This window comes from Crotalus tigris, unplaced genomic scaffold (genome assembly GCF_016545835.1).
Source record: "Crotalus tigris isolate CLP2741 ecotype Arizona unplaced genomic scaffold, ASM1654583v1 scf7180000019363.1367679, whole genome shotgun sequence".
NCBI classification, from domain to species: Eukaryota; Metazoa; Chordata; class Lepidosauria; order Squamata; family Viperidae; genus Crotalus; species Crotalus tigris.
In genome coordinates this window covers 992124-1015453 of record NW_024097499.1, presented here as the reverse complement: position 1 = coordinate 1015453, position 23330 = coordinate 992124, and the positions used below count along the sequence as shown (strand labels likewise).

General features: G+C 38.1%; 1 protein-coding gene across 1 annotated transcript; it reads right to left on the bottom strand.

The window, feature by feature from the left end:
- Window positions 1–831: 831 nt before the first annotated feature.
- PDK1 (pyruvate dehydrogenase kinase 1) lies at window positions 832–23070 on the bottom strand. The gene is made up of 11 exons (XM_039361794.1): window positions 22700–23070; window positions 19199–19340; window positions 17916–17987; window positions 15765–15949; window positions 15157–15252; window positions 13888–13965; window positions 11058–11134; window positions 10367–10465; window positions 8711–8821; window positions 5046–5159; window positions 832–4944 (listed from the first exon to the last, which is right to left on the bottom strand). Exons 1-11 carry the CDS (start codon window positions 22818–22820, stop codon window positions 4804–4806), a joined length of 1236 nt encoding a protein of 411 aa, XP_039217728.1. The 5' UTR covers window positions 22821–23070; the 3' UTR covers window positions 832–4803.
- Between the last annotated feature and the right edge of the window lie 260 nt (window positions 23071–23330).

Genomic DNA, 23330 nt, shown 5'->3' with positions numbered 1-23330 from the left:
GATACTTAAACTTGTACAGCATATAGATGGCTTTCAATGAAGTCTAGTCAAAGGACTTATTTGCAGCTTATGACACAGTTAATCACAGGAAACTCCTGAAATTATATAATACCACACACAACTTTTTGACTAACTGCACTGACTCAACCATTCAGTCTGGGTAGCTAACAGAGACAATTAGAAAATTCAAATGACAACAATTTCATTCAGAATGTTCAGAGTCTGATTGTCTACTACCTAGACCAGTGATGGCGAACTTTTTAGAGACTGAGTGCCTAAACTGCAACCTAAAACCCACTTATGCATCGTCGAGTGCCAGGTGGGTGTGGCCCATTGACTGGATGTGACCAATTGGGTGGGCGTGGCCAATTGGGTGGGCATGGCTGTGGTGGTAATGGCAGACTGGGTGGGACTAAAAAGTTCAATCAATTCCAACTTTGCAAGATCTTTTTTTTCCCGTGAGAAGTTGAAATTGATTGAACCTTTTTTTTTTTTTTTGCACATGGCAGAGGCCTAAAGCGAAAAGGTTTTATAAAACCCAGCTGAAGGCTTAGGACTAGGGTGACGGCGCGCATGCCCACACAGAAGGCTCTGAGTGCCGCCTCTGGCACCGTGCCCTAGGTTCGCCACCACGGACCTAGACTATGAGATCAGATTTGAATTTTATTTTAACATCTTTTGGGCTGAGATTTCTTTCTGTTCTCTATAAAATGTTAATGTTTCAGTGCATAGTCACATATATTCAGAGAAGCAGACTACAAACATTTCTTCTGGCCAGAATGAATTGAAAATTCATCTGAAACAAGCTGTCACCCATTAATACGCTGTGTCTTTTTTTTAAAAAAAAAAGTCAAACTTTATTATTTCTTACAAAAATTAGTGTAATTTTTCTTACAAATCCAACTTTTCATAGTACAAGACTAATATTCTAAAAACAAAAAGTGATTGCTTTCCATTTTACTTTTCAACTATAAAGACAATGATTTTTGTTTGTAGTACTATCAATGTGAGAAATTCCCATAAAGGTGTATTTTTATTATTTTAAATACTGTATTAAATAGAAATCAAACGTCAAAATAATAGCAAGTAAATCCATTTTGTAACCTAAACAATTATTTTCTATAAACTTTCGGTAATCTGAATTGTCAAAACACCATCTTATTTCAATAAGGACAACATATACATATATCATAAGGCCTATATGCAACTCTAGTGGTGTCTGTTAAACCTATTTGTATCATTTTCAGTCTGGCACATGGCAGATAATTTCATTATTGGATTATCAGACCATAGGCTTATTTGAGTACTGTTGACATTTGTAATTCGTTCAGGGATAGATAATACTAATCCAGTCTTTCTCTGTTCCCTTACCCAAGATTGTATTTTCTTGAGGTTCAAATGGTAACCCGAGCTTGAAAAATTAATTTTTCAAGGGCCAAATCCATCTATCAAGCTTTTGATTGATGATTCATGTAACAAATTATTTCCTTCCAACAATGCTTAATTCCATAATGTAGGCTTATGATGTACCGTAGCTCATTTGTAAACTCCAGCACTGATCTACCGGTTATCAAAAGGGTAATCTAATCCTGTGATTTAGTACATTTAGCTTAATTTCTGATAAGAGGAAATATAAAGTTTCCCTACCACAAAGGTAGCTCTAGTCTGCTATTTCCTTGATCATCTAAAATCAATACATACGTTGGCACTGTCATGTTTTAAGGCTTTCTCCTAAGTAAAAATGTGTTAAGGATTATGGCCTTAAGCACTGTAATTGAGAGGGATGTTCCTTAGTTGCTATCTCTAGACTCTCCATTATTCTTCTAACAATTGCCCTACAGGGGAAAAAAAAAAACCCTCAAAATAGAAACACTATTTTTTCCACAAAACAGCCTGAACCTTTTCATAAGGAATTTTAACAGGGCTACTCTCAGAACATTTTCCCCCAAGATATTTCACCAGTCAGCCTAGAAGTGATCAGCAATTTTCATTTTTTAAAAAAAAAATTAAAAGCATAATGTAATGTTTCATAAAAACACTCGCACCGAGACATTTAAAATGCTTTACACCCAAAATAGCTTTGTCAAGTTTACTAGACATGGAACAAAAAAGCCTGTTTTCCAAACAAGTCCTGGGTCTTCTGACACCTTTGATCTACCTTTTCTTTCACTCTCCCAAACATGGAGCTTATAATGAAGGCAGTAGTTCATAAAGCAAGGGACACAGGCTCCATCTCTGCTATTGTCCAGAGCTATTTGAGCAGGAAAGAACCAGTGCAAAGGAGGTTGGTTTATGGTCAAGTAGATAAATGAGATTTATTTTGGACATAAGGAAGTGAGGTAAGCATGATGAATTTTAAAAAGTCCTTGTTATGGAGGAGTTTCTATCATTTTGTTACCTTTCTTCCATGAATGGCTGACCTGAGTCCACTGATGGCACTTCCTCACTGGGCTGTTCTATGGCTATGCTGAACAATTGCTTTTGTTCTTGGTTACAGGTTTTAAAAAACATTTTAAACATGGCTATTTTCTCTGTGGTAAGAAGCACACAGGATGGACTGCCACCACCCTTTCTTGGTGGTTCTAGGACAAAACAATGAAGCTAATTTGAACTGCCGTTGTTTCTTATGGGAAAAAGATTCACAGTATATGAAGTTTTGTTCTATCAAAGCACCACCTATTTGAAATGTTCTATCATAACTGCAGATGAGGATAACTGCATATCATCTGGGGACAGTCTGCCTGAGTAACTGGGGAGTATGAAAAAAATAATAATGAGGGACATAAAAAGGTGCATTTCAAAAATAAAAAGCTTGAGAATTGAAATCATACTGAAACACAACAAAGTGTAATAGAAGGAAATTAACTAATTTTTAGTATTGAGTAAATGGTTCTACTTGCAGGTAAAAGCTTATTTTATATATCTATCTAGTGACTGTAACTGCTTTGCACTTTTTTATTGTTTTAATTATCCTTATTAGCTATCTGTAATAGTTTTACAATCCAGGGCTCATTTTGCTGGGAGAGAGGATGTATTTCATCTTCTGACCAATAATATTTTTTTTATTATTCCTTCAAGTTTCCTGATGGAACACAGAATGTTGTCTCCTATCTCTAAGTAGAGTGGTACAATGACTACAAACTAATGCTCAACAACAGCCTCCCTGATAAAAGAAATTCAAAGCTGTAACAGGCTTTTTTTGCAAAGGGGCTGGTTTTGTTTTAATTTCAAAGTATGTTGTTTCATTTTGCACATAACCCATTCGATACTGATTGGTCTGAAATTCATTATATATCATCTCCTTATATGGTCTTCTGAAACTCAGTCTGTCAGACAAAAATATTCTAGCAATCATTTGACTTGAAAATGGGAAATGGGTCCTAAATCCAATCTGCAGTAATGTGGGGCTTCATATCACTCAAGATGCGTATGATATTTTCCCAAGTATCAGCTGAGGGAGTTAAGCCAATCTTCTTCTCTGTGTCCTACCAAGTCCAATCATATTCAATGGGACTTATGATGTAATGTATTTAAGTCTTCTGCTTCAAGCTACATCCTTTACTCATGCAATGGGATTTTATTTTTGAGTAGATATATCTCTAAGTTACTACAATAGTAAAAGATTAGCAGTGATATCAGTATTCAACTGATTTCAGTGGAATGAAATTTGTTTTTAACCTAGGTCATTTGTCAAACCTGCCCTGCAGAAAGGAAAACATAACTGGAATCATTAAAATATGCATAAAGGAATATAAATAAATCACACCGTATAATATTCTAATTTCTTAGAACACAAGCATATCTCACTGTTCTATGGGAATATTAGAATAAATGTGAAAAGAAACTAATTCATTGCAATCATATGTCAACTCTTACCTCACATATTGTGATCAAACTCAGAGGACAACTGTATTTGGCAGCACTTGTGTATGAGTGGCATTCTATTAGGAAGGGTTTTATCAACACCACTAAGTTCCCTGAACATAAATGGAAAATTCAGCCCAAGTTGTACACTTTTAAATTCCATTAATATCTCACAGGAAATTAAGTTTAAAATCTTTTGCCTACTTAAACTGGTAGTAACTCAGGGGTCGGATTCCTTTCTAAGGACTCGGGTGACCCTGCATTCTTAAAAGATCAGCTTTGCTTTCCCTAGTTGGGAAAACACTGCACCTGGACAAGCCAAGTGCATAAAGTCCTTTGAAATATTTATTTCAGTGAAAAAGATTGAAATAGTTCAATTTTCAAAACAAAATGAATGAGGCTCAAGCAATTCTACGTCTAGCTGTAAATATATAGCTATAAATATAAAGCCAAAGAGCTGTTTACACTAACAGCAACAAATTAATTGATTCCACATAATGTTTAATACAAAAATGAACAAACGAGATAAGCTCACATTGTTTTCTCTCACATTGAAAATCACTTTTGGAGTCCTTGAGGGCAAAAGGCTGCATTAGTGCAACTGATCCCAGAGGAGATGTCTAAAGAAAATAATACATCCCATGAATTGTTCACTGGAATGACTGGGTGGTTAAGCAGAACAATATTTGAACACACTGTTCAGGTGTGCTCAAGTGATCTAAGGTGCATTTGCTAAAGTAATTTTAAGATGCAAAGATAGAAAAGCTTCACTTCTTAGAAATGAACACTGCAGAAAACTCTAGGCAATGATATGGTTTTCATACTCCAGTTTGGATATGGAGATGCATCCTTCCCCATTAAACATGTAATAGTGGTACTAAGTAGGCTGACCATAGGTGACAGGACCATCTTTGGCTCAGCACGCCTGGCTTCCTGCCTCTATGTGCTACGGAATGTTGTCATGTCCTTTGGTTCACTACTTGGGACACACCAGTCATCTGCTTCGTGATTGGCTGTGTAATGTTTCCAAGCCGATTTGTTATACACGGGCAATTTTTCAACAGACTCAGTTGATAAAGCCTGCAGCAAAAGAAAGGAGGACTGAGTTAATCACTTGCTATGAACAAGTTTTATATTTTAAGCAGAAAGGAATTTGCCACCACAACTGGTCCCTGACATACCTTTATAAAGATAACAGCATCTGTGCCATAACCCTCTAGAGAATAGAGCTTCAGATCTCCTTGGAAGTACTGAGCATACAGGCGCGATATCGGCAAACCATAACCAAATCCAGCCTAAGCCAAAAACAAAAGCAACTGAAAATTTGAAACATCTGAAGCAGGTCTAATGCTTAAAGGACAGATGAAGAGACTAAAACATTATTTTTAACCACAAAAAAGAACATGAAGGTACAATCCAACATGAAGACATAATATTCTCTTTTTTCCCATGGATGCCAAGGAATTTTTGCACAACTCTCTCTCTTCTCCATAATTCCTGAAATGCTTGCCCTACAGCAGGGGTGTCAAACTCAATTTCACTGAGGGCCACATCAGCATTGTGGTTGCCCTCAGGGGGCTGGGTGGGTGTGGTCTACTGGATGGGCGTGGCCAGCTCTACATCATTCGCGTCAAGGGTGCCTGTGGGGGCCTGGGCAGGAATGGGACAGATCTGAGGGTCTCTGGCAGAAGGGGGTTGGACCAGGGCAAGTGTCAAGGCATGGTCCACTGGAAGAGCCTCAATGTTCCTCTCAGGCAATGCTTCCAATTTGGGAGGGGTGCTTCAGTGTATATAGGGACTCTCACTTGGATCTCTTGGTAAGTCTTTAAAAACATCATACCTATTTAAAGATATGTTAAGTGCTAATATTAAAGTGAAGAGTGCTAATGTTGGAGCCCAGCTCTACTTAGAAAAATGTCATTGTGCCTTTTTTGACATACAACAAACCATCATAAAATAGTTTTATAATCAAAAAAGTGATCCCTGAGCTCCATTCTCAAACACGTATATGTCCTACACAACTAGATCACTTAGTTAACTGGTTTATTAGTCAAAATGAGCCATCTTGGTCAGGAGTAAGTTAAAAATTAGTATGATTTTGAACAGTTAACCCAAACTTTTGAATATAGATTGAGGAAAGAGAAATTACATTTGCCCACAATGTCAAACAAGTTGGAAGGCAGCAACTATCTTGAACTTTTTCATGGTTGGTTCAGGCCTGGTTTTGAGTTAAATTCAGCCTTGATTGCCTAGATCAGGATTAGGCAACCTTGGCTCTTTTATGACTCGTGGACTTCAATTCCCAGAATTCCTGAGCCAGCATGGCTCAGCTTGGAAACTCTCCCTTTCCCCTCAGCATGGCTGGCTGAGGAATTCTGAGAGTTGAAGTCCACGAGTCATAAAAGAGCCAAGGTTGCCTATCCCTGGCCTAGATAATTGCTTACAAGAGAAAAGACAGATTCTGACTTGTTGATCATGTTTGATCCCTTGGGTACTTTTGATTATCATTGATTTTTGTTTGGTCTTGAATTATTTCTTGGACTGGAGACACTGAGTTCCATTAATTCTAATCTTACTTGTAGGACAATGTCAAAGAACAGCATCAGATGGCTATGTCTCTATATTGTAGCAACTATGCCAATGGTGCCTTGAGGACACTCTGTGAAACCACAGGTGTAGTTATTAGGAGTTGTAAATCACAAAAAGCTGTGTATCAAATCAGTATTTAGATGAGAAATAAAATCATTTTGGTCTAGTAGTTAAGGCACCAGATTAGAAACCAGGAGACTATGAGTTCTAGTCCCACATTAGATATGGAAGCCATTCTCTCAGCCCGTGACAACAGGCTGAGTTGACAAGCCAGCTGCCAATTTATGTCACAACCAATGGATCAATGCTTAGTTGATTCAAAAAAGGCAAACCCTGTACTTGTAGGAAAAGTCTAGGATGAAAAAAGAATTAAATGATAAATTAAATTAAGTGATAAATTAAATTAAATTAAATTAAATTAGGATTAGATTAGGATTAGATTAAAATTTGGATAAATGCCCATGAAACCTGACAAAACATAGGCAATGTGGATTGCTAAATGGTGGATTTGGAAATTGGAGAATTTACCTGCTCTGAATGGAGCTGAGCTTCCTCGGAATGAACAGGTCCTAGAGACCCAAGTGATTTCCATTACTAAAGGTGTTTGCTTTACCAGATTCAAATGACAGATTATGTCCTTTCTTTATTAAATATAATGGGATTACAGTGGATTATGCACTGATAGTTTTGTGTTCTGACCACTGTAGGGCATTCATTTTCAGAAGCTGCAGCTAGTGCAGAATGCAACAGCCAGGTTGCTAAATGATTAACCAACTGTGTACATTATTCTGCTACTGAAGCAATTACACTAACTGCCAACTGAATCAGACTCAAAGTATTTCCCAAAATGTCCTCCTGGAGGCAGGCCATCTTCATGCACAGGCACCTTCATTCTGAAATGCTGAAATTCATAGGCAACTATACTGAAATCTAGCGAGTGCCTGTAAAGACCAATAACCAATCTGTCTTTGTATGAATGCTTTGAATATATCATTTTGCTTTGGTTCTTTTTTCTTTTATTTCTAAAACTGATACTACGTTACACTGTTTTAAAGCTATTGTTAATATTTGTAGTTTAAATTATTGTCAATCACTTTGGGATTTATACTGGAAAGCAGCAGACAAATATATTAGGTAAGTAAGTTACGTGATGTTTAAGTTCCCCAAAACAGAATCTTCCTGAGCTCATGATTAAAGTTCTATTTTTCTCCTGGAATTCTTTTTTCTTTTTTGCCTCTAAACCCCCACAGGACAGGTTTTTACTCTAGAATTCAGCACCAGTTTCAAAGTAGCTCCAGGGCTCAGGGGTTTCAACAATACTAGCAGTTGAACTTATTTATTTCCAGTCGTTAAAACTACCGCTGACCTAGTGTTTTGTTCATCTGCAGATGCTTCAGCTCAGGGGTGTCAAAACTGCTGGCCCGCAGGCCGGGTTTCATCATACCGAAACCACGCCCACCCCATTGCCGGCAATGCAAAAAGACTCGCGATACGTCACAACACGTCACGTGACGTGGTGAGTTTGACACCCCTGCTTCAGCTCCATTTCCCTGCTAGAGAAAACTCTTACCTCATCTCTCCTCCAAGCTCCTAAACTTCAGGGGCTACAAGGATAATACCAGCCTTAATGGCTACCCAGGTCTCTCTATAGCAGTGTTTCTCAACCGTGACAATTTTAAGGCATGTGGACTCCAACTCCCAGAATTCCACAGCCAGCATTGCTAGTGGTGGAATTCTGGGAGTTGAAGTCCACATGCCTTAAAATTGTCACGGTTGAGAAGCACTGCTCTATAGCCTAGACAAATTCAGCAAGGATAAGACTGACAAGTGCTTCTTAGTCTCTCCTCTCTCAGTAGGAAACCAGCCAAGATCCAAACTGCTAAGCTACTGACAATGTCTCACTCCCCCCCCCCACTTTAAGATGGCATTGGCATGGGTGAGATTTTTATTGCTTAGGACCTACAACAATGTACGGCAAGACCATACTTTATCTTTGTTCCCAACCTTTCTGAGTTGAGCAAAAGCAAATGCAATCATGGACCACCTTCAAACTATTCATGGGGGTTAAGAAGGGGTGGTGAAAAAATTATTTCTATATATAGAATGTCCCAGAATTTGTTCATTCATTATGCTTGAATCATATGTTATGATCAAAGCTTTTCAATCGCATGTTTAAAAAAAGCTACTGGAAAAATAAGAAGAACTTGAGTTTTTCATCTCACAACTGAGAACGTAAAATATTATACAGGCTACAAACCAGAGGTGTTGCTCGTGACGTCTCAACATGGGGACGCGGTGCAGTTGAATACATATAGTTAAACAGTCGGTCTATTTTTCTCAAAGGAACACCACCACCACGGTCACACATCTAAATTGGGGGGGGAGGGAGAAAAATACTGTACAGTATTGAGCTCCTGTATGCATGTTTGGTGTGTGTCTATATATACATACAATGGGTAACATTATTAAGAATATATTCTAGAACAGTGATTCTCAACCTTCCTAATGCCGTGACCCCATAATATAGTTCCCTATGTTGTGGTGACCCCCAAGTGGGTGTGGCCAGCAATAAGAGGGAGTAGGACAGCTAGGGAAAAGGGAAAAAAATGGCGGACAGCATGGTTTGGCGACCCCCATGAAATGGTCATTCGACCCCAAATGGGGTCCCGACCCACAGGTTGAGAACCACTGTGCTAGAAACAGCAACACACAAACTGCAATCATACAACCAGTCCCTGATCTAGGTAAACAGGCCAACACACTCTTCTCGCTGACTCCAACAGTAGTCTGCATAGACAGTCCAAAAGGTTATTAAATTATGCTTTATTCTAATATTCAATAATATGATGCAAAGTAAATGAACCGAAGCTTAAAAAGTTTTTGTTCGAAAATACAACAAAAGCTCATTAAGAGCATGATGCAAATAAAGCAGCCACGACTGTGACCAGGTTAGTCCTATTGCAAAAAAGGTGCAGCTGGTGAAAGACTTTTCTGTTCATAGCTTCCATCTGAATATGTAGAGTAGGGATAGTCAACCTTGGCTCTTTTATGACTCGTAGACTTCGACTCCCAGAATTCCTGAGCCAGCACAGCTGGCTCAGTAATTCTGGGAGTCGAAGTCCACGAGTCATAAAAGAGCCAAGGTTGACTACCCCTGATGTAGAGGCAATGCTAAATCTAGGATCCCTTCCCACCCACCCACCCACCCACCCACCCTTCTCTTTCACTCTCGGATTATTTGAATGTCACCTATTCTTGCACTTCTGGGCAGTTTACAAGAAGTACAATAAAACACAAACAATAAAACATCCTTATAAAGTATATAAAAAACGAATACAGGTAGTCCTCAACTTACAACCACAACTGAGCCCCAAAATTCCTGTTGCTTAGCCAGACAGTTGTTAAGTGAATTTTGCTCCAATTTTACCATCCTTTCTTGTTGTTAAGTGAATCGCTGCAGTTGTTAATTGAGTAACAAATGACTCTGGCTTCCCCCATTGACTTTGCTTGTTGGAAGCCGGCTTGGAAGATTACAAATGGTGATCCCATGATCCTGGGATGGGAGAATGCAACTGTATAAATACATGCCAGTTGCCAAGCACTTGAACTCTTGACAACATGACCACGAGGAGGCTGCAACAATTGTAAATGTGAAAAATGGTCACAAGTCAGTTTTTTTAAGTGCCACTGTTAACTTGAAAGGTCACAAAATGAAGTGTTATAAGTCAAGGACTACCTGTAGGCAGCTAAAAATACTAGAAGTTAACATTATTCAGAGTCATTGGATCAGAATCAGAGAATAAGCCCTATAAAAAAAAAAGGAAGTCGTGGCTCTGATCCCCGCAAATTGCTTTGCTAGTCATTTGCCAGACTTAGCGAACAGAAAATGTAAGACTATAAATAAAGACTTTACCTTCACAGTTAAATCTTCAGTGCCTAAAGCGACTTGGACGTGAACTGGAGGATAAATTCCCCGATCTGCATGATGTTCCATGGTAGCCCTCATTGCATTCTAATTTTTCAAATAAATAAATAAATTTACAGTCCATTTATACACATTTTTGCTTAGTAAGTAAAAGAAGTATTTTCTACAAATGTATTCGACTCATGTTCAAAATGTGAGAGAAGCAACTGTTTTGGCAATGTAGGAATTCTGGCTTCCCATAATAGTGTGGCCCTCCTATCCTGATGTAGGATTATCCATTTACCTGCTCTCCTGAAAGTTCCCAAACACACAGGCTGTCTCATAAGAGAGCTGTTAAGGGTGTGGAGAGACACACCTGGCTCTAAAGTGCAGGTAAAGTGTGTCACATTTACAGAAACAGCCAGCAGACTGGCAATGCTCCTGAAGGAGAATCAGACAGAAAGTTCAGCAGAGCACCTAAATAAATCTTCTATGAATGCACAGATCATGTGCTGAATAGAATTTATAGTCACTTCCCTTAAAAGCTCCCCCCTACCCCCCACCCCCTACACACATACACACACACACACACACACACACACACAGAGTTCTTAACAGATCAAGAGGGAGAGATTATTATGTTTGGGTAATCTGGCTAAGGGAAACAGGAAAAGAGTACGTAGAAGAGATCAGTACAAACCTTGAAAAGTTCAAAAACCATGTAGTAGAGATGTGATGGCACATATACCACTTGCATGGGCTGCCCTGGTGATTTTACTGCAAAACAAGATGAATGAAAAGGATCAATTGTACACCCACGGTCACTGTTATCCTCATGTGTCAACAATGTAGCTGAAAGATTACTAAGATTCAGTTACTTTGGTCCTGCCTAAGGGCTCACATGAGCCTGTAGAGTTATGGAGCCCCCCCTTCTCCTCCCAATTGCTACTCTTACTCATAGAACACTGCAAACTCAATTTGAAATTCTCTTAAGAGCAGCCTTTCTTGCAGTTATGGAAGTCTGTTATTTGGGAGATAAAAGAGGATAAAAGTCAAATGGCTAAGTGGAATTACTCTCATGTTTATTGGGATCCCAATACATTTTACTGTAAATCTATAAATGTCTATACTTTTAGTCTACAGTCTTAGTCAATAGACTAAGTCTAAGTCTATACATGCATATAGCTGTAATCCTCTACTTACGACTGTAATTGAGTCTGGAATTATGGTTGGAAATTATGGAGGTTAAGCAGGTCACGTAACTATGCCTGTTTTTATGACTTTTGGGGTAGTATTAAACAAACACCATAGTTGTTAAGCGAATGCCATGGTCATTAAACAAATCCATTATACCCAATAGTTCCAGGTTTTTTTGCCAGAAACTGGAACTAAAATGCTGGTTTTTTTTAGAAAAAAATGGCAAAAATCACAGTAATGTGACTGCAGGATGCTGCAAATGGCCATAAATGTGGTCAAGACACGGGGGGGGGAGCTGCCAGAGCTTCAAAACTGAGTCATAAGTAAGAACATATACATATATACATACATACATACATACATACATACATACATACATAGTATTAAGTATTGTTAAGAAAATTTATTCGAAACCTACGTTTGAGAAAATTTCTGTTCTCAACAGCAGATATTTAAAGTACATTTTAAAAAAGAATGTCAATTTAGCACACTCATGAAGGCATCACAGGTCAGAGCAAAATTTCCCATTCTCCTTATATTGATTTTAGACTCAATGACTGAAGCAGAATGTACATTCTTAATGTGATTGTGTCTAGCCATCAGTATTTGATCATTCTTCAAGGTATAACAGATTATGAGATACTTGTGCCTGTGTGTGTGCCCGTGTGCACGTGCGCACACACACACATACATATAGAATGCTAAAATGTAGTGTTAAAACTATCAAACAATAGCCACAACAATACAAGGAGATTTTTTTGATGATTTAAAGGCAAAAATATGAAAAATGACCTGGCAGAGGAAAAAAGATAGAATAAGATTGAAAAAGATTGGGGTTCTGATCTATATATGAGATCTAAAATAGAATATATCTAAATAGATAGAATATGTATTCTGAACATAAGACATTGTAACGATTTGAGATAAAGAAAATTTTGTTCATATAAAATCTAGAAATATATTGAAATAAGAATATTATATTGTCATTAGATGGGTAAGATAGATGGTAGAATTTATATATAAGGTGTGTATTTAAAATATTAGAATGTATGAGCAAATTGGGATAAAGGAATTGTGTTTAATTAAAAATTTGGAAAAATTAAATATTAAATGTAATCTGAATGTCTACAAATAATTAAGATTTGAATTTAAGATATTGTTAGGAGTTGAGACAAAGGTTAAGTAAAACTTAAAAGTATAAGTACTAATAATTAAATTTGTATATGGGTTTGTGGTATAAATGTTGGTGGTTTATTTTTATTTTTTTTTCTCTTTCTGGAAAGGAAGAAAGGAAGGAAGTAGAAGGAAGAAAAGAAAAACAAATATTAGCTCTAAATGTGAGATAGGAGACTTAGAAATTGGGATCATTTAAAACCTGGAAATGATAAAGATTAAATGTTAAACTTAAAGATCAACAGGAAATTAAATTAAAGAAAAACTTACTAGGTTATTGTCTAAAATGTGGAATATCAAATTAATTAAGATACGTATAGACTGAAGATTATTGATGAATATTAGAAAGGTGTTTTTTGTTTGATTAACAGAACAAGAACTGTATTGGTTTGAACATGACAGTAGATATCATGGGGGAAAGAGAGGGAATTAGTTTGTTGTAATAATTTGAGATTTGTACTGATGATATTCAATGTAACAGAATTACTGTGCTCAGCTGCCATGCTACTTTTCAAATATGTAAATGTAATATTGTAAAATCAATAAAAAACTTGAAACTCAAAAAAAATAAAATGTCAAAAAACTAAAGAATAAAAGCAAATGAAAGACTTCTTGGCATTAGTGCACCATTTGAGGTAACGTATGACAGAATATATCATGTAATTAGAGAGACTCATGTAATTAAAGATACTTTAAAGAGACTTGATTGATACTGAAGGCTACTTCCCAAATTCCAGATAAATGTACCTACCCTGCATTTTTAGTCAGCATATTAGTGTATACTGAATTCCAGCCATAACCTATAGGCATATTTGAAGACGTGACACTGATAATTGCACTTGGCTTTCTAAAACAAATTTCTGCAGTGAAATGAGTATGTGCAAATATTTATTGTTATAGGATGTACTCTGAACATATGCTAAATATTGCCCATCTCTCTATCAAAAGATTCTAGCATTTTTCATGACATAGAGTCAAGGCACCAAATAGAGTATTTTGCAGCATAAGCAGGCTAGTTCTATAACCAATTAAAAAACTGTTACAGAAATATTTAAAGTACGTCCACGGCAAAGTAGAGGGATATGGTAAAACTTGATAGGAATTGGTTAGGAACAGGCAATTTCCATGAATAAGCCAATCCTCCCCCCTTCCATACTTACCATTTTTCTCTTCAAGAATAAGTTCTGGACAACTCATGTAATACAAGTCACAGAGGCTCTTTGCATTTTCATAACCATCTGAAAACAGCAATACAATTTTGCTTAAAAGATGCACACAAAGACACAAACACAGAAAGAGAGAGAGAGAGAGACTTCACCTATCCAGAGTTTATTCAATTAGCTGGCAGCAATTCTTAAAACAGAGTTCTGAGAAGAAACAGTCATTCACATTCCAACTTTTACTATTGCATTCTATGAATAGCAGCTGACATTTCTCTTGCATACTTCTGGCTAACTTCAATTACTACTTTAACAAGAACTATGTCTATGTTTGGATTCTCTGCACGAATAGAAGAGCATTTATCTATCCCGCATAGCCTAAATTAATATCTTAAAACAGGTGGAAGATGTCCAGTACAAATCTCAGATGGCAAAGCTTTCCAGTAGTTGAAAGATGGGACTTCGCTGACAAAAATGATTACTTCTTACTCAGGTCTCCTTCAATCCAATCAATTCAAACAAGCAAAATTATACAAAAAGCAGCATTTTTTACATTTATCTATCCATTCATTCATCACATTTTTTACCCACCCATCTCCCTCAGAGAGAGGCTCTCTGTACTCTTGAATTCTATAAATATAGGATGTGCAGCTACAGGGATTTAGCAAGATGATGGAGGAGGGATTGAATGCACTATCTCTGGTTTTGCACCTAGGATCAAAATCAATTGTATTATAAGAGGAGGGAATTTTCCATCTCCATACTGTTGGGAATTCCCACGCTGCACACTGTCCTTCCTCTATCAGGCATTTTAGACTAATCCTTCTTTTTGAAAGGCTAGCGATTTGAGGAAATCTAAATGGCTCCACCCTTAAATATAGCCCAATAATTGCATGATCTTACGCATGTTTGCTCAGAAGTCTTTTTCACTGGGCTTGCTAGCTTTTAATGGTATGGCATGACACCTGTCTTGATTTTCAAAATGCAACTTAGAATAAAAATTACATTATTAAATAATATATTACATTAAATGAATGGTAATAGGAACACTATATAAAAGTCTCCCAAATACTAGGTCATTACTACAAAATCTGAATAAAATTGTATTTATTTTTTTACCTACACAATGACATCTCAAGGATAAACACTGTGTCTCAGCAGAATAGAAATTTTCCATGCCTGACAGAATGAGCTTGTACAAAGTCAATAGCCCAGAAAGACTGTTTTCTTGCCATATTTATTTTTCTCACCATGTCTGTCTGAATGTACCTTTTATAACTTCAGCAACATTGCATTTAGGGTCAATACTTCCAATGTGTTTGGGATGTGCTGGGTTAACTTCAACGTTTCCTCCAAACAACAACGCTGCCAACAACAAAAACAAAGTACATAAATGATTTCCCAACAAAGAAGCCACAAACAGCATATTTTATAGGTAGGGAGATGATAATGACTGAACAAAAACAATGGACAAGGATTTACTACTTCATAACAAGGATGATACTAAGCTGTATAGAAGATCCCTTGTTATTCTTAAAGGAAACTATTTGCACTTGTTTTACATTAGTGATTGGCATCCTGTGGCCTACTTTATTGCCTCCAGATTCCCCTCTCTGACCTGGAAGAACAAATGACTGTTTCCTGCCATTTTGAGTCACAGAAAAAACTATAGTTTAACTTCCCCTCAAAGCCTTAAGAAGCAAAAATAGAAAACCCCAGCTCTGCTTGCATGCATGAAATGGCTTTGCAGTCTCAATACCACCATTATGCCCACTGTGAGTTTTGGCTCACCAAAGTCTAATTGAAATCCTTCACTTCTAAAAGTTTTCTTACCCTACTCCATTCAAAAAAAAAATTAAATTAATAAAAGTACTTACTGTGCTGATTAAGCAACATTCGGATTGAAATCCGACTCATGAAGAAGCGGTCTAAAAAATACTGCACATTCTGACTTGTCACTGGGTCAACCCCATAGTTATCCTTGTACTCAATCACGCCTTGAGCCATGGTAGGAATGACATCGTTGTGACGGTTCCGGATTGTTATCACAGTATCTTTAAAACTGAAATCAAGTATGGTATATTTGTATTAAAATACTAATACACCCGTCACTAAAATTTTAACTACTGCAAAAGGAAGAAAGTAAAGAAAGCATCCCACTAGTCAACAAAAACTGTGTTGTGTTTAAAACAGGACGAGAAAGCAATCTTTTAAAATGGATTTTGGACTTCTAAATACAAGGTATTCTAATAGCATAGTCACAATTATTTTTAAGTTGAGTCTATCATCTGTATTTATGTTATGTCCTGCTTTGGCTTAGATATTTAAGAAATAATGGCTGAGGTTGAGTGCATAGAGTTCAGCTCAGAGGATGTTTCCAACAATCAATTTCTTCTCTCAGTAGTCCCTATAAATATCTTCCCTAGGTTTGGAGAAATGATAGTGGGTCACTGATATCTGTCAGCGGGAATTCGAAAGCTAACAGAAAGCAAAAGTCCACTTTCACTTTGTCAAACAAAACTTCTTCCTGTTCTATCATTTCTTTCAAAACATCTTTCGGATATAATCTAGAAGCAAATATCACTATTTGTTGATATTTACTTTTGTTTTTGTTTTTTCAAAAGTATCTTTCATTATTTCCCATATTATAGCTGTTAAACAAATATATTATTCTCCCTTAATTAAAATCTTTAGTCCTCTCTAGAGTCCAATTTTATTCCCCCTCCCCCTTTCATGTAGACAAAATTCAAAACAAGTTGACTTTCTCATGGGAAGGATTCTTTATAATTAATTCCAAATCTTACTTCAAATTTATCTGAACTCCCAATCCATTTATAATTTTCTAAAATCAAAATCTTAATTAGCTTTTTGCTGCATATTTTAATTATTTTAAGTTCTTAATCTTAACAAAATTAAACTTCTTAGCCAGTTAGAGTTAAAAATTCTTTCAAAAAGGGCTGAAGGCAGTCACCCAGTATTTTCAGACTTGTTGACCCGATAGTTTCTAATACAGTATGTGCAAAGTACTTAATAAGCACCTTTGGAATAGGATTAGTAAAGGAAGTATGCAGACTTAATGTCCTTTTAAAGACATTAACTCTGGTTTGAGAAACATGGCTATTTCCTCATCCCACAGTGCTCAAAGCACTCCTCACAAGGATCAACTGTCTGGAGTACTTGTGGGTGATCTCCTATCTTCTTTTTCCAGAGAGGTTCAAAGAGCCAAGCTACATTCTTTGCTATAGTTGTTGGCTGCGCTTTTCGCAGAGCTGTCTTTAGGCCACTATTTCTTCCTCCAAAGTCCATCTCACAATTCTTTTAACACAAAATACAATCAGAATTTTTCAACTCAGCAAATTCTAACAGATAAACTTTTCTCATAATCTATCTCATCTCTGAGAGATTATATACCCTAAGGAGGGCCTTTTCCTCGGAAAAGCATAATTTAATCTCTTCATAGATAGCATGCTAGAGATACATGACAATAGAAGTAACTATTACCACCTAAGTCTCACTAAGATTATTTCTTAAGGATGAATGCCTGTGACTGACATATGGGTTTTGGATAGAACAATGGCATCTGAACTACTGAAATTTGAAACAGAGCCATTAAAATTAAGTTACTCAAATTCTAAGCAAATTTCAATGAGTGAACACAAAATAAGACTATATCATTTCATTATTAATAACCTTTAAAGAAAATTAACAGATTACTAAATCAATTGAATTAAAAAACATTGATTGTACATGTAGGTCAAACCTTGCTAATTTTAATACAGAAGTAATTCTAAATGAATTACATAGAGTGGAATTTATTTTGTGAGTTTATTATTTTTAGACCACCCTGATAACTTACAAAGAATAAATCGTTTAAAATAGATTTTTCTTTATACTTAATATCCCATACTGTTTCTTGAGATCTATATAATAAAACAAATATAATATATGGCACTGGATGTCTCATGCTACAAGACTGATGTAAAAAATGTAAGATAATTACTGTCCTTGAGAAGGCCAAAATGCCTCACCGTGAAACAGCTTCTGTATCATCAGCGTTTTTGTCTTTAAAATCAAGGATCTCCTGCAGACTTTGCACATACCTAAAAACACAATTTCTGTATGTTTGATCTTTGTCGTAAAGAGAAATAAACAATTTCCTCTCCCTAATAATGAAAAGAATATGAATTTGCCAAAGTAGTATTTTTATAATTATTTCCAAATTTCAGCACATTCTAATTTTTTAAATAAGTTTTAAAATTTTAATAGTCTTCCTATATAAGATAATAAGTTCTATCCATTTCTACAAGTGTGTCTGAATGCCCATTATATCTTACCTCAACCAAGAAGCAGTTGTGGTAGTAGTTAATAGTAGTAGCAGCACATGGATTTTGAAAAGTAAAACACTCCCTAGCTTTACTGTTCTATGTTTTAGCCACCCACTAGTGAAGATTTTTTTCCTCACAACAAAAGGGCCTCCAATACATCAGAAACTCCTTCAAGAGGAAAGGGGAGTATTTTTCCAGGTTTCCCCTTCCTTTTGCAAACCCTTACTTTCTCATCGTGTAAATCTGTTTCCCTCCTACAACAGAGGCCTTCGTTCTAAGAACGATTCAAAATCAATTTTAAATGTTGCAATGCCATGTCCATTCACTTGGAAATAAGCTTTACTAAATTAACGGTTTACATTCATGCAGCACTCTGTAAGATAATTGGGTACAGAGAACAACCAGATGGTATAATTAATTCAAATGGGCCAAATCTGACTTGTTGAACAATTTGAAAAGGATAGAACATCACTAGGTAACATTATTGCTACTGCCAATTTAGACAATATGCTTGAGGAGAAAAAACAAAAACAGAATGAGACAAGGGTCTGTATGTTCTCTCTTCAACTAGGAGGATTTTTCATTCGCATCATGCTTTGATGCCTAGGTCTCGGTTTGTAAATATTAATATTAATTGAAGTCAGGCTCAGAAACCACAAGATGATGTTGTATATGTGGGCAAGATGTTTGCCCTTGGGATTGCTTCAAGTAAATGATGATGGTTGACAGATGATATGTTAGGAGTCTGGGCTGTGGGTTCATGACCAGTGTTGATATCTCCTGCCTCTGGCACAGAGCTATGTAGGTGGCGAGGGAGAAAATATAAACCAGATGTCTACTCACTGTGCTAAATCAGTGCACGGATGCTATTAGGCGCCTTATAGCCGTAAGACTCAGCTTCTAATATTCTGCATCTTCACATATCTTTGTAAAATGTTCAAATTTGGTTTCATGAGGCTTTCTTTAAAAAAGAAACAGGTTCTTACCAACTCTGAACAAGCTGAACTGAAGGTGTTTTAAGTAGATTGTCTGGAAGCAGACTTATTTCTTTCATTATGTTTGCCAATCTTACAGGCAACTCTTGTCGCAGAAACATAAAAGAGGTTTTCTCACAAGCATTGTCAGATCCTATGGGGAAAACATTGTAAGGAAACAATTTTGAAACCACAGTGAATAGATTATAAACAATTCATTAGGCAGTTCTATTCAGGATCATAGGGTGGTAAATAATAACAGCTTCTCTATGAAATCCTGGATGATATTTTATCGTTACAGTAAATACAGGTTTACATAAATTCAGAAAGTAGTAATCTGATGTTCAGAATTGTACTAGTAGTTAGACTAATGTGGCTTGGTCTCCCATGAAGACCACACTGGATTCTTAACATTCATGATATTAAAGCTCAAGATGCATAACATTTTATATTGATTGCGGCTTTTTAGTTATTTTAAACCAATGGTTCTCAACTTGTGGGTCGGGACCCCATTTGGGGTCGAACGACCATTTCACGGGGGTCGCCAAACCACGCTGTCCGCCATTTTTTTCCCTTTTCCCTAGCTGTCCTACTTCCTCTTATTGGTGGCCACACCCACTTGGGGGGTCACCACAACATGGGGAACTGTATTATGGGGTCACGGCATTAGAAAGGTTGAGAACCACTGTTTTAATCTATTCTTTTTTGAAGAAACTATGGAGCAGTGAAAGATATTACAAAAATAATTTCTTTTTCTCCATTACAGGAAGTCCTCGACTTACAACAGCTCATTTAGTGACTGTTCAAAGTTACAATGGCACTGAAAAAAGCAACATGATGTTTTTCACACTTACGACAGTAGCAGCGTCCCCCTAGTCATATATTCAAAATTCAGATGCTTGGCAACTGACTCATATTTATGACGGTTGCAGTGTCCTGGGGTCATGGGATCACCTTTTGTGACCTTCTGACAAGCAAAGTCAATGGGGAAGCCAATTAACAACCATGTTGCTAACTTAACAACTGCAGTGATTCACTTAACAACTGTGGCAAGAAAGGTCATAAAACAGGGCAAAATTCACTTAAAAACTGTCTTAGCAATAGAAATTTTGGGCTCAATTGTAGTCGTAAGTTGAGTACTACCTGTGTTGAAGAGCACAGCCATTTCTGAAGAAAACAATGGCTTGATACAGATGTGGGGAAAGAGATAATCAAAGCATATCAGAATTCTTCAGTTGAGTATATAGCTTTGTGGCAAAGTCTACAGATAATTCGAAAGGAATACCATTTCAGGGGCTACTTGAGAGAAAAAAATGTTGTGGACTATGTTAAGAAGATTTTAAAATATAATCTCTGATGGAGCATGAATGACAGGAACAACCCTATCATTAGGTGGAACAAAGCAGCATTTTTGGACTACAAACTGGGATGTGTTGGTGAACTGGCCCAGGATCTGCTTTCTGCCCTCCCAACCAGAGAATCTGGTTCAGGGCACAACCATTATTCCTGTTAAATGTTCTGCATTCATCATATCAAGAGGGGCTCTTCAGTGTTGTAAAGGTGATGAGGCAATAGCGATATCTGCCTTCAAAAGCCATCTCAGAAGGCACCACTCCTAAAGATGATATCCTTAAAGGAAGATACAGGAGATAATGCTACTCATCAGCTACTCCTACATTTAAGAATAGGAGACAATGAGACATAATCTACAAACAACAGAATTTTCAATGTAATAATATAAACTGAAGTTCCTCTCGACCCTGTACTTTATTATTACTCAATGTAAAATATATGCAGGATACATTGGTGTGGGTATCTGATTGCTTTGATTACTAATACCATTCTGTATTAAAACATCTAAGGCCAAATAACAGTATTTATAGTTATCAGGGCAATATCCAACTGGATATTTTTACTAAAGTTCAGTAGAAATTCTAGTCATGTTGCATAATTCACATTCAGTAGAACCAAAAGAATTACAGTGTGATTTTTTTTCCCCCTCTAAGGCAGGGGTGTCAAACTGCCAGCCCATGGGCCGGATGCGTCATGCCAAAACCGCGCCCACCCCACTGCTGGCAATGGAAAAAAAGTCGTGATACGTCCCGACACATCACGTGACCTTGAGAGTTTGACACTCCTGCTCTAAGGGGTTCTCCAATTTTTCTCATGCAATACTGCATAAGAGTTACATTCCTAGACTATAACTTATCAGTTCTGTCACCTCAAACAAACTTACTGAAGTGGCAGCTGTAGTTTTGAGACACTGCAGGAAAAAAAATATATCCAAACACAATCCTATATTAATTCGGATTGTGAAATGGAACAGAAATTCTGAGTAATCTTAGAAGGACTACACAGTACTGGCAGTTTGCTGTATGCATATTAATACAGCAGAATATTACAATTTCTGAAAGCAATACAGATAATCCTTGACTTACAACAGTTCACTCAGTGACTGTTCAAAGTTACAACGGCACTGAGAAAAGTGTGTTATGACTATTTTTTACATGACCATTGCAGCATCCCCATGGTCATGTACTCAAAATTCAGATGCTTGGCAACTGACTCATATTTATGAACCAGTTGCAATATCCCGGAGTTACATGATCACCTTTTGAGACCTTCTGGCAAGCAAATTCAATGGGGAAACCAGGTTTACTTAATAACCATGTTACCAATTTAACAACCATGACAAGAAATGTCGTAAAGGGAGGCAAAACTGACGTAACAAATGTTTCACTTAGCAACAGACAATTGGAGCTCAATTGTGGTTGTAAGTCGAGGACTACCTGTAATAGGTATAATGGTAGGGCTATCATTTTGCTGAAGCTACAATTATTTTTTAAAAAAGAAAAATAATCATTAAGGGTCTTTGTGTTTGTGGACAGAGCTATGAAGTGCTAGTATTAGTAAATAACAATTGGTAAAGACCAATGGGATGGTCTTTTAAACGAAGGAGTCGCCCTTGAAAAGGACTCACCTGTGACCTTAGCATAGCCAAAACGTCCATATGTTTCAAATGTTTCAACTCCGGCCACCATAATCAATGACCAGGAATTTGGTACGGTCCAAAACTATTTGGGCAGGAGCATATGACACGATACCCCACACGAGTCTAGGATTTTTTGCATGACAACACCGTCCATTGCACAATGCCTTTTGTAAGCCCAACTTTGAGTTGCATTTCGGGGGTAAGGGGCGCGCCTATACCCCTTTCTTGGTGGAGAAAGGCAGGGCTCGACAGGGCGAGGGGGGGGAGCACACTTCTCAGCGACTGGAACGCAAAGGGTAGGCTTCGGCTGCAGCCTCCGCGCGAGGCCTCGCTCCGCTCGCCGCCTTCGAGGCCCGGGGAGACAGAAGCGCCTTTCCCCCGCAGAGGGGTGGCGGGTCTCCCTCCGGAGAGAGAAAATGGTGGGCCGAGGGGGGAGGCTTGCAGAGAAAGAAGCCGCGCGGAGGAGGAGGAGGAGGAGCAACCCGGGCCGGGGGAGAGAAGAGACCCCTGCCGCCACTCACCGAAATCGAGGAACTGCTTCATGGAAAGCGGGGACGGGGAGAAGCGGCAGTAGAAATCCACCTGCTGAGGGATGGTGTTCACCGGGGAGACGCTTCTCAGCAGTGCCCGCAGCAATCTCATGGCGGCGGCCCACCCGGAGGGGCGCTGGGCAAAGCAGAGGGACGACGAGCGGCCTTCCCGCCTCCCTCTTCAGCTCGCTCCAGCCGCCGCTTGCAGCCTCTCAAGAGGGAACGGCCACCCCACCGGGCCTCCTTTCCTGGCCCGGGGAGGAACGGCCGAAGGGTTAAAGCAGCTCCAGCACGGGCCAAGGCCCGGGCTATTTCTTGCCCTCCGTGGGGGCAGGAGGCGGGCGGAGAGGCGGAGCCGCTTGGGTCGCCCGGGAGGAGCGAAACTGCGGAGGCCCGCGGTAGAAAGGAAGTGCGAGAGCCCTCGCTCGCTCCCTCGTTCTTCCGAGCTGGAACCATCCAGGTCCCGCAACCAGGCATTCAATTCTCCCCGCTTTTTTCTTTGTAAACCTTTTGCTGCCTTGACGAGGAGGTGGGTTCCCTTGCCCTCCATTTCCGTGGAGGACAAGGCCAGGTTGCTCCTGCAAGGTACGAGCGGATTGAGCCATCCTCCCCCCTCCAGACT